The 17,581-nt window shown below is 38.6% G+C and overlaps 1 protein-coding gene across 2 annotated transcripts in view; it reads right to left on the reverse strand.

Annotated features, from left to right (window-relative positions):
- LOC149264964 (vacuolar protein sorting-associated protein 9A-like) overlaps nt 1-17,581 on the reverse strand; it is a 242,215-nt gene that overhangs the window by 45,538 nt on the left and 179,096 nt on the right. For both annotated transcript variants that reach the window (XM_089429043.1, XM_089429042.1), the window contains one exon: nt 14,426-14,605. In XM_089429043.1, coding sequence (XP_089285169.1) covers nt 14,426-14,605 — 180 coding nt within the window. The remainder of the gene's footprint in view (nt 1-14,425; nt 14,606-17,581) is intronic.

Below are 17,581 nucleotides of genomic sequence, written 5' to 3' on the forward strand. Positions count from 1 at the left end.
TCTCCCAAACAAGTTGGTTCCCAACTTGTTTTCCTCCACCTCATTTCCATAGGGACTAACCCCCATAGCCTGTTGTTGGGAGACAACTAGAACGAAGTGGGCGGGGATCAGAGTGACAACCCCCGCCCTAAGCAGTTGTCGCAGTGCCTCTACAATCTGAGCGACAACAGGTCCACACAGAGTTAACTTCCCCCTCTCCTTGTCCATAATTTGGGTCGGGCCTAAAACGATGCCACGGAGGTTGATGTAGCTAAAAAGAAAGTAAAAAAGCATAATTTGGCCACTCTCAACAGGAAATGTACCATAAAATGCAAAAGATGGTCGGACATACAAATTTAGCAAGTGGGCAAAAGCCAACATGAGCTTTACCCCCTATCATGATGGCCATCACCCTGGATCCTAGGGCCTCGATATTGGCCCCCTGCATCACTAAGGAACCCATGATTGCCTCAACCCCTAGTGGGCGATGAATTGCCCAACCATAAGGGGTAATCATTGGTATATCTTACACATCATGCTCTCATTCCATGGAGCCCTAAGCAGTTATAAAAGAAAAATCAATAAAAGGCAAAAGGCATATGAAGAAGGGTGGAAAAACAGAGGTCAGGGTAACTCATGTACCACGATTGCTCCCTCCTACATCTATACACCCAAGTGTGGGCCTCCCTCATCATAGCTACCCTTGTACCATGGCATGTGGGCTTGGAGCCTTCCCCGATGCCCCACTCTGTTCCATTTGTAAATCACATGATAGCTACCATATAACGGATGTACCATGGACCTGTCACTCTCTTAGAGGTTGAAACCACTTAATAGGGTCCTTGATTAACCTCCTTCTTGAACTTGGAGACATCGTACACTCTAAAGCCCATTATGGAAGAGCATGCCACTATGAAGTGCCCACTTGGTTCCATGACTCGTAAGCTCATTTGCTCAATTACACTAATGATTCAGTGTACTAGAGATGAGGAGACACATCAAATCTTATGCAGGATTGCAGATGACTCTTCGTCTTGGGGTTTCGTCTCCCTATACAAGGTCCAAGCCCTCCAGAGGGTCATATTGGCATTTATAGGGTGTGCGTTCAGAGCCATGGGCCTCCACTATAGCAAAGAGCATATAGCCATGCCATGGGATCCTTTAGCGCCACTCATTGCTTGCTCGTGTTCCACTTATTTGATGATGATGCACCTGGACCACCTTGCTCGACCGGCTACACACTCGCACCACACACTTAGCAGTTGATCCAAGGCCCAGATGGGGTTGTGTCTCACCATGGGAGACACGGGGAGGGCTTGCATCATTGTTCCAACCCTTGCAGATGGGATACATACTTATTTGATTCAGTTGGAGACCCATGAGGGTGATTTTTTCCCCCACAACCACTTTGGGGCACCACAAGTCATTTGCTTGGAGATCATGGGGCCACCCCCTCGTCACTATTTTTGGAGCCCTTCCACTCATTTTGGCACATTTTGGACTTCATTTGGCCTTCCAATGGCCCTCCTAGCTACTTGTCTGTCATTTCATCGCTCTAGAGAGGCTTATTTTTCATGTTACAGAGTTATTTGGTGGGCTTGTCACCGAAAGGTTGTTATTTGTACATTATTTTATTATTAGGGGCATCATTAGGCCTAATTAGGCAAGTCGAATCCCTTAGAGGATCATATATATTGATGAGAGGTTCATTTCATTCCTCATCATCACTTGGATTTGTATCTCTTTGGAAAAAGAACTTGGACCTGCAATTTGATGGACGAATTGGATGTTAATTGATGCATTTTGATGTTTGGATATTTGCTACTTGTCTTGGAGCTTCATTTTTGCAAGTCTAATGGATGGATATAATCTTCTTGTCATGTAAGTGCTTCTTTTATGCAAAAATTTTCATGTAATTTGTCTAATGTATGGAACGCTATGCTTGATTAATTTGTGCCCTAATTGATGATGCGAAATTCATAAACACATTGTAATCTTGGCTCATTGTATACATTATTCATCTTGGCAAGGAGATCAAACTATTCCTAGGGGTGGGTTAATTCTTTACACCTTGAAACTCCATTATTTTGCACAACGAAGTATAAATCCTTGTTGCCACCTTGTAGTTGCTTCTCTAGGGCATGTGAAGGTGCAATAAGGCTCCTTGAAAGAGCAAGAATCCTAAATCAAAATCACTTTGACTCCATTCTCCTCAATAGGCAAGGCACTGGTCTACAAGTCCTTGGTGATCACCATAAATTCTTTTCCTTTCTTAAATTTTCATGCCCTAACCCTAGACAGCCTTCCTAGGGCATCCAACGATTTCAATTGTAGCCACTGGTTTGCTCAGTGAGTTGGTGAGGAGTTGCGCTGAGGTATCCGCTACTTGCCCTCAAAATTTGAAGCCAATCCCATGGTCAGTTTGTGAGATACACGCAGCGCCAACTCCAAAATTGTTTAGCCCTTAGTCCTTCTAGGTTAGCAGCCTTCAAAAGGATCTATTTCACTTGAAAACTCAAAGGAAGTTCACTTGTTTTGATCCCTTCTTCTCCCTCGCTTAGTCTAGACCTTTTGTTTGAAGTTTCACCTAAAACCCTAGGCTTTGCTTGGGTGCTCTCGGGCTTCTCCGTAGTCCCATTTCTTCATCATTATCTCACAAGGCCACCTAGAAACCTTCTTCCCTTAGGAATCTTAGGTCTAGGGCATCCCTTATCAAGGCATATCTCTAATCCTAGGTCTAAGCCTCCTTAGACCCTTTCTTGGAGAGCCCCACACCTTGCTTCTAAAGAAAGCAAACTCGATCCTTTGAGTCTCTCCTATGAATCGGTTCTAGAAATCACTACCTATCCTATCATTAACTTAGCATTCATTAAGGATTTCCCTCATATTAGTACTCCTCCCATTGGTGAAAGTTCATAAAGAGCAGGGGACATCGACTGAGGTGATAGTGGGTCCTTGTCCCATTGTTGCCACTTGATCTAGTAGTGGTCCCTTAGGAACCCCTCCTAGGACCCTTGCTAAATTGTACGGTAGTAGACACCATTAGACACTTGGGAACCATTCTATGCATTGGGATTTGCTCCTAGTTTCTTATAAATGAAAACCTCACTCGTTGCAAATGGAGGGGTTGGAAGCTTGAGGTTGGGGAAATGTTGGTTGTAATTGACTCATTATTTTGCTAATAAAAGAAGACATTGGAGGTCCATGATTTAGCATTTTTGTGTGGTTTGTTTTTGTTGATTTTTCTAGTAGCCAAGTAGACTAGAACAACTTTTTAATAGATAACTACTTCTAAAGATACATTTTAAATTTCTAGTTTATTCAAATCATCAACCAGTTATACTTAAGAAAATTTCAACTGTTAACATTAGGATACATAGAACGGTAAAGATCACAATAAGACAACAAACAAGAGACACAATATTACCCTGGGAAAACCCCAACAACCGTTCCTTATGAGAGAATGTCCAATTCAACTAATTTGTACATCAGATTCATTATTCAAGGTAACACACCTTTGACAAGATCCTTCAACAAGACATCAAGACAAACACAACTTGACAAGTAAGATGAGTTCCTACAAGTGCCAAGTCAACCCTTCAATATCTAATATAAGATGTCTCAGATTTGTTCATAATAAGGTTTGCTTCAGGTCTCCAAGAGGACCTAATTTCAGCTCCTTCCTTAGCCTCAGAATTCAGATGATATCACAGAAGGTACATGATACCTTTGCATTAGCCACAGAAAACAGTCCCTAGGATCATTGCTTTAGTCTCAGATGAGTACCCTCAGACATCCACACTTAGCCACAAAGAATAGTACAGAACTTCGACCTCCTTTTGCCAACAAAAGAAGAAGATGATAAGATTTTTATTTTGACCTTCAACTATCCGTGACTTCTTCACATAGAACAAAAAAATAGATGAGATGATTCCATGCCTTTCAGTGGAGGAATGATCACACACACACACACAGATATATACATACATACATACATACATATATATATATATATATATATATATATATATATATATATTCTCCAAGAGGGGTCGAATGGGTGCCTCCAAGGGGAAAGGCCGACTTGATCTAGGAGGGTCGACTTGGACACTTGTGGGGTCATAAACCAATAAATATAAATTCAAATTTTCTTTTCCTTTTCAAGGTCATAAAAAATGTCTTTTACAATTTTCTTTTGACAAATACATGATCATGCTTGAATTAATAAATTTCTCTTATGAAAATATCAACCGCAACTATAATTTTTCAACACTCCCTCTTAGCTAGGGAGGTATTTTTCATTCTCTCTTAAGATCAATCTCCCTGACCAATCCACTAGCCTCTCAGTAATGACCTATGGCAAAGATCAGATGTAGAAGTCTCATCATAAGGAAAGGTTCATAGCATCAAGTTCATCAATCAACATTGTTCATGAGGCCAAACTCTCCAACCATATGCAATGGTTTCTCAGCCAAGCAAAATAACTCGAGAGTAATCAAAATCAATCTCTTTAACCATGCCACTAGTCTCAGTCAAAACCAATGACCCAATAGAGAAAACTCAACATCAATCTCCCCAACCAACCTGCCGGTATTTCAATCAAACACAATGACTCAAGGGAGTAATCAAGATCAAACTCTCTGACCATACCAATGATCTCCCAGTCAAACCCAATGACCGAAGGGAGTACACAAGGTCCATATCCCTGAACATAAACAAGGGTCTCTTGGTCAAGCTCAATGACCTAAGAGGGGAATCCTTATCTCAATATCAAACACCCCGACTATATAGTGTCTTAGTTCACACCCAAAGGGAGGAACCCTGATCTCGATGTCAAAAGGGTCAATCTCCCCAACCATACAGTCTCTCAGTCAAATACAATGAACCAAGGGAGAGTACTCAAAATCAATGTCTCGACCAAGCCTATTGGTTTCTTGGTCAAATACAATGACCTAAGGGATCACTCCAAGCCTCAGAACCAACCTCCCTAACCATAAGATTTCTCGGTCAAACTCAATGACCCAAGGGAGTAACCAAAACAATTTTCCCAACCATAAACCATAGTTTCTCAACCAAGCCCAAGGAAGATTCATGGTGCTATACAATCAATGCTTCCTCTCTTCGAGAGGGGGATTCCCAATCACTCAAGGCTTCTTTCAAAAACAAACTTCATCCGAGATAGTGCCTATGTCAAAACATCAACAACCTACTCATCAGCAAAAAATATATAGAGCCTCACAGTTCTTCTTTGGACAGCATCCTGGATATAGTGATACTTGACCTCAATGTGCTTCAACCTGTCATGAAAAGGCAAATTCTCAAAAATCTTTACACTACTTTCAATGTCAAAACATATCATTTTCGATTCCAGACCTAATCAAACAAACCAGCAAACAACTTTCAAAGTCAAACTGCTTCACAACATGTCGATCAATCAGTTTTATACTCAGCTTCAGTGGTGCTAAGTGCAACAGAGGTCAACATCATACTCATCCATAATATCCAAGCTAAAACAGCATCCAAAAGTGCTTACAACATCCATCCCAATCAAAATTGGCAAATCCATACAACAAATAGTTCAAAGAGCCAACAGTAGGATCAACCAAGTCAACAACAGAGTCTCGCAGCTTCTTCAAATTTGTCATCATGGAGGTGTCCATGGACTTACAATCCATCATGCCAAATTTCTAAAGGATTTCAACAAAGATTTCAACAAGATTATGCCACACTTTCAATCCTAGGTAGTAATGCATTAGACCAAGATCCTTCAATTAGCTCCCTCTTACACTGGACAAAGAGGTCCTCAACCCTTGTCAAAAATAGATCATCAAAATCATGGGCTCATCTTTAACAAACAAATCAACATCACTCTTTGTACAACCAAATAGCCATCAATTCGAGAGTACCATGCACAAGGTGCCTAACTTCATAGTTTTCTCCCTCTTACTAAGGTAATCCTTCACTTTGTACTTCTAGCAATCCTTACCTTGGAAGTCACAATTGACTTTGTTTCGACATAGATTAAAACAAGCTTCATCTAGCTGATCTGTGTACTCCCTATGCATCCAGAACTCATATAATATCTCTCAACATGAGTCTTCTTGTCACGGGATTTTACTTCGTTCTTCCATTCTTCATCTACTGCCACAACATTGGCAATTTTCATTATGTACCTACAATCCTCACTATGAAGCCATGGAGGAACAAATAAAATCAAGCAAGATATGCAAGGACAAGAGGCTAAAAATAAAAAACACCAATAATCAAGAAAGAAATATATAAAATACTTATCTTTTGAGAACATGTTGATTCCCTCTTAGACTTCTTACATCCAACTTGCAAATCAACTTTTGTCCACATCATCATTATGATGTCATTCTTTCCTTGCAGGAGTTAGGGTTTCTTCTTTCAACGGAAGTACTCAATCCTAAGGTTTTGTTCATAAACCCTAAAGTTTTATTATGCTTGCTAGGTTTATAAACCCTAGATTTTCAAACGTCCTTGATGATCCTCAATCACTTTAAATCAAGAAACCCTTCTTTCACAAAATTATTGTAACAACAGCAACATTTAATCCTTAAAGACCTAGAATCTCCTTCAAAGTGCAAAGACATTTATCATTCTAGTCCTATCCTTATATGCAAAAACTTTAGATCAATGTCTTTAGTCATTTATGACTCTATCAAGAAAGTCTTCGATATTCAAAGCTTGAAGAGGAACCCAACCTTTCTTTTTGATCTTCAACAAGTGATATCTTCAGCTTTAGCAGGCTTTTCAAGGTGACTTCAAAATAATACTGTATACAGGTTTGTTATTCAACTTGAAGGCCACATGACTTTTTCGGCTGAATTGTAGTATTGTCAAAATCACAACAGCCCATAATGGATTTTTCAAGAATCCCTAGATGTATAGTCTGACAAATCATGTTGTAGTAAAAATAACCTTTCGATACAAGTCTTTCATTCCAAGCACATAAGAATGTTGCTAACGCAAAATCCAAAGTAGATAAATCAATCCATGATCCATACTTTTCATTTGGAGACTTATTATTTCATTAGTCTCTTAATGGTTTTGAGTTTTGAGATATTAAGCCACCCATTACTATAATGTCATTTGGTTTCTCTAAAGGTCAGAACATTTCTCAAAGAAAGATTAGGCATGAAGTACATGTCAATGTCTTGTAAACTTTTCAACCTATCTCGTATTTTTGCAATATGCCTTCAGACTTATGTGACAAACTTTGTTCTAATATAACTTTCGTAGCAAACTTATATTGAGACCTCGATGCAATAATTTGCAAGGCAATGTTTCCATAATGGTATATAGTCTTCTAATGCATTGATACCCTTCAAGATACTAGAGATCCAATTCCATAGAACTATATGTTGCAATGCATTTTAGTGATTATACCTCAGGAGCTCGAGATATGTCTAGTATTCTCAATCTATATCTTAGATAAACCTCCATAGAATTGTCTCAAACATTTCCTTTCGGACTTCACTTGAGGAGTACAACAGAGGATTTCTGGATCATACTACAAGAGCCTAGATTAAACCACAAAAGGTCTCAGTCTTGGATTGTGAAAGGTTTAGACTTTTGTCATTATATTAATTTGATCCTTCATTGAAGTACAATCATAACTTATTCAAAGATGAAACTCAGATTGCTTATAGAACTTGGTCTTATTCTACAGTGTCAACATCAACAAACTTGATCTAGAAGATGCCAACTCGGTCTTCTTCAAAAAATGATCTCAAAATATATTAGCTTGGACTTCTCAAGCTTTTCGTTACAGAGATCATAGGCCTCGAACTAGTCACTTTCCGAAGAGATAAATTGGTTCGGTCTTGACTCCTTCCATAGAGATATACAAGCTCAGACTTGTTTCCTTACTCAAACTTGTCACTGTTAGAAATGACAAACTCGGTTTGTAATCAACTTAATTCAGACTTCTAGTCTAGTTTCATAGAGATGACATACTTTGGACTTTACTCGGATTGGTTACTACTTCATAGAGATAATAGGCTCGGACTATAGAAGTAATGCAGCTCAGACTTGTTACCTTTACACAAAGGTAAAGAGGCTCAGACTTGGTCACTGATTCAATTCATGGCTGAGACTCGGCTTATGCACTCGGAACATCATCTTTTAGCTCAGAACATCGTCATGAAATAGACATAGGTCACAAAACTCGCCAAGCTATAGTGATAACTTGCATATTTCACAGAGATAACTAGCACTTTCCTTGAACAATACCACAGAGATCTTACTTTGAATTTCTTTCGGGACTTGGCTTCAATCACAGTGGCAACTCGAATGCCATAGAGATGTAACCAGGATGCCACAGAGGTAGAGTTCATAGAGATGGAGCTCAGACTTCTTGAGCTTAGGATAGTTCACAGAGAAAACTCAGATCTTTCACAAATATAAAATCAGACTTCTCTTCATAGTGATATAAGTTTGGATTCCACAGAACTCTGATGACCCTTTGCCTTGATACCATGTTGATTTTTCTAGTAGCCAGGTAGAATAGAACAATTTTCTTCTAGATAACTACTACTAATGATACATTTTGACTTTCTAGTGCATTCAAAACATCAAGCAGTTATACTCAAGAAAATTTCAACCATTAACATTAGGTTCCATAGAGCAGTAAGGATCACAATAAGACAATGAACAAGAGACACAATATTACCCTAGTGTTGATGGCCTAAAATGATTGAAATCAACAATGGGGAGATCACCCTGTTAGGGCCCCAATTAAGCCCTTACTCATTTGGAATGGTGATTCTGATTGTTAAATTGGCAACTAGGGCCAAACTCCATGTGGGTCAGCTTATTTATGACAACTGATATTTTTATTCGATCCCTCTCATCGAGAGGTGTAGGATTGATCTAAAGATCATCCGATTCCGATAAGTATTTATGGAGATATGAATTTATTTTAATTATGGATTTATTATCTAGCCGACCAGCAACTTATGTAGGCTCAAGAAGCCCAAACGTCATGTCTATTCATCATATACGTTCTAGTATAAATATAAGAGGATTTGATGTCATTTGGACACAATTCTTGAGTGATCTCCTCCTCTCCATGTCTTGGGTTTTTGGAGAAGGAGTGAGACACCAAGAGAAACACACGTTGGTCCAAAGATGATGCCCTACCTACGCAGTCATGAAAACCTATTCATGGAGACACATAAAACGCAGCTAATGAAGGAAGTCTCAACGTTGTCCAGGACGCAGGCAATGCTATAACACGCAGGCAATAATATCCACAGCAACTATACACACAGCAAGTGCATGAAGCTGAGCCACAGTGATGAAGAGGCATTATACGTTGGGCAGTCAGGTATATACGCAACGCAATCATGGTTGTATACGCTAAATGAAAAGATACGCTGTCATATCTATGCACAGCAAATACTCTATACACTATCATGCATATACGCAAGATCTACACGCTGGTGACTTACACGCTTACACAGCCACTACATGCACAATGAAGAGATACGCTGTCATGAATACGCTGTCATGATAAACATGATACAGCCTCAGCATAGATGGCAACCACGCAATAGATCCGTTGACATGATACAGCCACAGGCATAGATGGCAACCACGCAGATCCGTTGACATGATACAACCACAGGCATAGATGGCAGCCACGCAGATCCGTTGTCATATAGCCGCAGTAAGGAAAGGAATTCAAAACGCAGTCATGAATGGAGATTACACGCAAGTCTAAGAGACATGTAACTTACAGCCAAAAGAAGAACTGTTCACGCTGAAAAAGGACAGGTGTGGTAGCCGCAGTCAAAGTTATAAACTCAGGTACAAGGTCCACATTAATGGCATGTAGCCATAGATGACAGCGTGTTAAATCCAAGGCTGTCTATAACAGTCTTGACACCTAATCTCGGTGGTTCTTCTGTAGCAATTTAAGCATGTTGGACAGCATAATATAACAGTGATTAGAAGACGAAAATCTCAGACAAAGGGACTGTGTTATACACAGCAGCCTTGAGATATCTCGGTAAAATCTCAGTGGCAGTATAAACCAGTGCTCCACGGGGACTCGCCCCCCCTCCTAGGGGTCTAGTTTCCTCGCTCCCCCGCGCTCCGGGGACTTGGGGACAAGTAGGGGACGTTTCCCCATGCCCCCAAAAATGAGGAAACTCAGGGGGACGTGCCAAGGAGTCGTTTCCCTTTCCTGAGGGGGCGTTTCTGAAAAAGGGGACGTGAGGGGGCGTGGGGGCGTGTGGGGGGGGCGAGGGGGGACGTGGCACACATTTATGCAAAAAAAAACAATTTTAATTAACTTAACCAATTTTAATTAACTTAACCCTAAAACTCATCTTTAATTAGCAGTTAAACTAAGCGTAGGGTTTTGGAATTTAGCTTTTTCATGTTATAAAAACAGCAGGGTGAACACACAACAAACACACAGCCTTCACGCGTTGTGTATGTTGTTATTACTAGATCTGATCACTCCCATGCATGGAACCTCGATGGCATCTGTTGGAACATTGCAGATTGCAGAATGGACCCTTGATATGGCTATCACATTGGTAATGTGATTAGGTTATTTGCAGGAATTCTGGAGTGCACATATTAGACAAAATTGAAGACATATCTTGAGGATTTCTATCACTATGAACCGTCAGCCCTCTGATTAGACAAATTCTGAGTTTGATCCAAACAAATTCATTTATCTGTGGTTGCTACTCAATATTAACCTACACATTTTGTGAGGAGATCATCCCTGAAGTGGTTACTCATCAATGCTTCTCTGCTTCTCTCAAAGCTCGGCTCTTCAAGATTCACTATGGATGATCAACATCAGAGGCTCCCTCTTGTGAAGAATTCAGTTTGTGACAATAAGAAATATTAGAAGGCAAAGAAGTTCAGCATCAAATTAACTTAACTTTTGTGTGGTAGTGCTTGCTTTCTAAAAGACACGCCGATCACGTTGAAGTATTTTTGATTTCTCTAAGTAATCCTAACTGGTGTCTTACAAGTATCTGTATAATCAAGTTACAGTAATCCTTGAGGTCATTGTAATTTGAATTTAAACAACAGTTTCAAAGTAAAGGAGCAGAAGCTGTAATACATATAGCCAAATTGTCAGATATGGAAGCTACAGGTTTAGATTGCAGATTTTTGGAGTTATGATAGAAGTATGAGTAATGTTCTAGACACAAATGTGCATCAGTGGACAGAGGCATTAGCATCTTGTTATGCCATCAGGAGTCTGCACAACATTCACTCTTCAACAACGATACAATTGACAATAGAATTCACACAAGCATAACACAACACTGTTGTTTTGTATATCCTTGTAATTGATACCATGTACAGATGGGCAAAACTCACCAATGATTATAGCAGTTTGGCCTAGAACTGAATAGAGTTGCCTTGATAACATAATGTTGACGTTGCAGAGGACAGAAGTGTTAAGATTCTGAGATTAAGATCTTTTATTGATAACAGAGATTCAGGAAGAATAGATCTACAGTGATCTTCTACAACGACATTGTTGAGGTTTGTTGTGTATTATCAGAACGCTGAAGATGGTGATATCGATGTCTTTGTATATTGTTATAATGTATGATCATTGATGTATGATTATAAATTAGAATTTTAAATTTATTATTTTATATGATATTAGAAATTTAGATAATGATATTCATATCAATGATCATGCTTTGCAGCTTTTCAATTCAAACCAAATTGTCATAATGGACTCAATTAATAAATTATAAGTTTTTAAGACCTTGACGCTCCCCCACGTTTCCTAAAAAATGGTGGGGAGCTTTTGCATAGGCCGCTCCCGCACCCCCTCGCTCCTTTGCCCCCTCGTCTTGGAACCTTGGTGGAACATTGGTATAAACATCTTGTACAGTAGTGACATGGAACTATAGCCTAGCTACTTTGCTAGGCTGTAAGCCATAGCAAGCAGCTAAGGCTGATATGTATATGAACTAAAGAATGATGCACATGTTAAAGGGCAGCATGATAATGGGCAGTATGATGAATATGGACAGCATCATGAGATATGTGAGCAACAGCATGATGAACATAGACAACATCATGAGATATATGGGCAGCATGATGAATATATGGGCAATATGATGTAGATCATGGACAGCATGATGTATGGGCAGCGTATGAGATCATGAGCAGCATAATGATGCATGATGCAGCATGATGGTGCTACATAGTAAGGTGCAGCAAATGGACGAGATGCAGAATGATGATAGGTGAAGGAGTCACCTTGGAGAATCAGTTGAAGCAGAATGTCTTCAACTGATCTCATCGTTATACGAAATGATCTATGCTAGATCTAGACAAGTCAAAGTATTGACTTCTGTTGTAAATGTACTCTCTCTCTCTCTCTCTTTCTCTGCTAAACTTTGAAGAACATAAAAGAAGAATTGATCAAGGGTTTCCCCACACATTGTGGGGTTTGTCCCTGGCTTGCGCCACATCTTGTGTCCTCTTGTCTTGGCTTGTCTTCTGCGATTTATATTTATGTTCTATCTGCAATTTACTTTATGCTGATGTGATTGCTATATGGAAAAGAAATTAAATAAATTGCTCTAGCATAGAACATACCTAAAATTAATATTGGTTCAAATGGGTCCGGTTACCCCTCACCCTTCCTGCTAACTTAATATATTCCTAATTACTTATCAACAAGAAGAGTTAACCAGACTTACCCTCATGCTACATGCTTGGAAGAAAGCAGTCCTTAAGCTGACACAAGGGCTCAGCCAAGCCACAAATAGGATTGCTCTGGCATAAGGAGACTTCTAAAAAAGAGAATTAAATCTAAATCTAAATCTAAATGCAGGCCTACTTATGCGACAAACCAAAAGAAACTAATCTAACTCACTACATAGGAGGTAGCTCTTAAATACCAAGTGCAAGAATTCAACAATAATGGGGATTTAACATGCTTTTAATGATGAATATCAAGATGTTGAAGAAGTTCTAAGAGTTAATATTGTTATTGCAAGACATGCTCTATTCTAGAGATTAAAAATGATAAAAGATATATCATTGGATCATGGAAGTAGTTCACACAATCTAATGACAATTAAAGCAATTTTAAATGACAAATTTTTGAGTTCAAACTTTAAATGAGCGGCATTTGACGAATTCCAAACAGAATAAATATGAAATGCAGTCAATTACACACCGACCAAGTTGACCATGGCTTTGTGAAGTTGATCCAATTAGAAAAACGACCAAGTAGCAAATCGACCATCAAGGGGATACATACTAGTCGACGTGGACCAACAAGTCGAAGTCGAGGTTGGCTATAAAAATAAGTCGATATAACACATTGACCAAATCGACCACGACCCTCACTGCTACAGTTGTTTAATTCATACGAAGTTGAAAAATATGCCATCAACTAGCCCATGAAATCACAGTCGATTCCTCCAACGAGTCAAAGGGTGGTCAACCAATGATATGCAAGGGAGAGTCCAATGCAATAATTAAACCCATGGATAAAAGGCTGCGTGGAATATTTTTTAGACATTAGTTGTAAGTTGTAACTGCCTCTTCTTACAAAGTCGTCATCAATGGTATGGTAATTGTTTCTCAACCATGGAGTGCAATTTCCTTACAAATTATTACAGATTTGATTCTTTGAATCTATTTGACATAAAATTGAACTTGGACTGCAGTGCCATATTATGCCATCCAACAAATGCAACGCCAGCATGTCGACTATCATCATGCCTCAGCGGAGAACACCATAATCAATTCGATGGCCAATGATTTGTGCACTTTTCTAGAAATCTAGTCAATGGTCATCAACATTACTAAAAGACTTGAGTTGAATTCAACTTCACCGGTATATTTAAAACATTAGTACTCCACCCCCATCAAAACGTTATCATATCTTTGTCAAATTCAAATCAAAGCCCTCACCATCCGGGTTTTAACACTAAGCCAACGTTTCATCCCAATAAGAAAAATAATACAAGAACAAGATGTTATAATATCCTGATATTCATAGACACTACTTTCTTTGAACCAACCTTAAGAAGCCTCTATACCTGTACCACATCTTTCATGTGTTTTCCTATCCTCCTGCTAAGGCTAGTCAAATATTTCTCTCACAAAAAGTCCTCTTTTAGAGCACTGTGAAATAAAAGACACGAAAGAAAACAGCAATAAAGTATGCATCTCAATGTACTAAAACTAATCCAGCCATGAGACTTGGCTTACAATGATCTGCATAAAGAATGGTCAAATCGATTCATACCACGCTCACTCTAGATGTCCACAAGAAAGACATAGTCTAAGAGAACAAGGTCAGAGAATTTTCCAATATCTTTGCCTTGATGATAATATAGATTAGTACAAGCAATTCATAATGACATAACCTAACAGAACAAAACCACAAAATTTTCCAATAAGAACTTGCCTTGATTGTCACATAGATTAGTACAGGAAGAAAATCATCAGCTCCTGGAGGATTGTCATTTGTTGCCATGGACACATTTAGTAATAAGTTATTTATAACTCTGCAACAGTTGAGAATGCAAACTAATTTATCTCGAGGAGCCTTGTATGTATTAATTTTCTGCAACTCCTTCTGTGCAAGCTGTACAACAGTAATAAAAACAAGCCAATAATTAGCAAAATCTATCACACTTTACATGTAGCAACAGGTACACATGCAATACAAACAACACAAATGTTGTAATGACAGTCATCAAAATTCATGCATTTAGTAACAGATAGTTGCTGCAATATCTCAGTGCCTATTTACCCTTCAAAATCAATGCCATGAATACAAATGTATTTGAAAACATAAATCATGAGTAAGTTCCATGCAAAGGAAACAACAACAAAAAAGGCATAATGAAATTGGATTATATTAAAGTCAGCTCTCTATTTTGACAGGCTCAATGTTGAATAGACATTGACTCGTCTCATAAAAAACTTTGATTGTTCACACTTTCTCACGATTCTTCTACAAATAACACTCCAAGTATTTGCACCCCAATCTATCCTCTCAGTGGGAAGGAATTGTTTCATACACTATACAAAAGACATAAACATCAGACTTCCTCAGAAAAATAAGAAGTTGTATTTTGATTGCACTTATCTGAGCTTAACAATGCATAATAAAACCAATTTGGGAAATATTATTGTAGGGATAAAAAAGGAAGCCATAATTTGGAGTCTCTATGAACAATCTATGATATATTATACTGCAAATAAGAATGCAACCTTATACTGAATCAGCGAAATAGTAGGGGAAGGACCCTTAGTATTAACTATCATCACTAATTGGTATAAAATTACAGTTGGGCACTGCTAAGAAGAATATGGTTAGAAAGATTCTTAAAGAATGCAACACCCTTCCGAACAATACAAAAATAGATATTCTTAAAGAATGCATCCATCTGTCTTAGGTCACTGTTTCTCTGCCATATAGGTCACCATCATATCACTGTCTCACAGTCACTGTCTTGCTGTTCAGATCACTGTCATATCAAATCAATGACACTGCCACTCATCACGGGTTACTGCTATCAAACACATCTGTGAAGTCATATTGTTTCACTGGATCACTGCCATATCATAGATATTGTCATGTCTCTATCATATATGTTTGGGTCACAGTCATAAGTCATTAATGCCACTGTATGTGAACACTGTCATATAAGTCATCAAGGTTGTGGTCATTGAGGTTTGGGCAACCAGGTCACTGTGTTCTCATCCTGTTAGGTCACTGTCATATCTACACAAGCTGCCATATATATTGTTGTCTCACTGTCAACAGATCACTTTCTCCTGCTAACAAGGTCATTGTCTTATTGACACAATTTACTGTAATCATGAGCACCATTACTGTCACAAGCATAAGGATTCTGATCAAACATCCAAGATACTGTCAAAGAAGCATTGTCATAGGGATATTGTCAAGGAGAGATCGTCATCCATATAAGGTTACAGTCAGATATAACACTGTTATGTCTCCAAAACACTGTCACTGTAAGGTCACAAGGTTACAGTTCTAGATTAGCTTCAGGAGGACAGTTTTGCAAGAGATTTCAAACTCAAGTCTGCTTCAGAATTACACACATTCACTTCTAAGTCCTCACACAAGATATCAGAGCAAAGCAACATGCTCCTCAGACTTCAAGGCTTAGATGACAATCGTCAACTAAGCTGAAATGCAGAGACTTTAGGTATCTTATGTAACCCTACTTTGAACTCATTACGTTAATTTCATACCCAATTTATGCCCTCAAGAGATTTTGAGCTGCACTCATATACGTATTGTTAATGCTTCAAATTTTCACCTTGCATAGAGTGCCAAATCATTGTTTTTAAGCCATTCTACTAGAATTTAAGGACATTGTTCCAGGCACATCTATTGCTTTTGTATTAGAATGGTGTTGCTCCAAATATTGTCAGAACCGTCCATAAATTAACGATTTGCAAGTTGTTACAATGGAAAGGAGATTATGCAGAGAATAGCAAGGATATTCTTAGATTCCAGGGCCTAGAAACATCATAAAACTTCCGTTAAATAAAGAACTCAGAATGGACCTATTCCCAATTTCCAAGGCCGTATCTTCACAAGTGGAGCAGATCCAAAGCAATAGTAAGTACACAGAGTTATTATTGTGATACATTGCCGAATAATAGCAATTGCGGTCAGAGAAACAAGCTTGTTTAATTTCCAGAGCTTCACTCAATTACAGTCACACATGCACATTATTATCTCATATTTATTATCATAAAAGAGCCGTAGAAGAAAACGTTAGAGGCCTACAAATATGCCTGTTTTCTGCTTGTGAAATATGCCTGTGTCTTCAATGAACCCAAGTGATAATAATAATAGGTCAGTATCAAAGAAAATAAACCTAAACTCTTTCTTGCATTTTGATTAGCTTTGCAGAACATATACGAGCTTACAGAGGAGTTTGTCTTGTGATTAGCCGAGTGCCACCTGCAAAAATAAAAGGAGCCTAGCAAAACAACCCTAAACCCATAAAAAATGGAAAACCTGGCCGCAGACAGACTTGGATCATTGTTAAGCATCCTTGACAGCTTCAGATCCATCCCAAGGTGCCTGCAAAAATTAGGGCAAAACCCTTGAGCAAACAGTGAATTCAACGAGAAAAAGGGCAGCCCAGAATTCATGCCATCAACCCAAATCGAGACCCTTAACCAATGTCACTCAACAAATCAAGTCTTTGGACCTAACATCAATACTCCACAGGCCCAAAACACTTACGAGAGTACTCGATTTATTTCTCATTCTATCCATCCTCAAATTGACTGGACTAGCCGGAGATAAAAGAAGAGTTAATTCCTTGCATACCTTTTGAGAGGAAATAAATCCGTTTATATAGATTTGGAGATACATTTGAGTAGGCCAGCCAACATCATAAACTTTAGGAGGGAAAATATATTTGAACATTTTAAAATTTAATTTTGGAGCCAACCCTCCAATTTTGGACCATGCGAAATTTGAAATTAAAATTAATTTCGAATTTAATTTGGAGCTAATCATTTTCTCAACCCTTTTTGTCCTTTGATCATCAAAAATTATATTAGA

Source organism: Pinus tabuliformis, chromosome 6 (genome assembly GCF_031772625.1).
Source record: "Pinus tabuliformis cultivar Carrire ecotype Pingquan chromosome 6, CPIR1, whole genome shotgun sequence".
In the NCBI taxonomy this organism is placed as follows: domain Eukaryota; kingdom Viridiplantae; phylum Streptophyta; class Pinopsida; order Pinales; family Pinaceae; genus Pinus; species Pinus tabuliformis.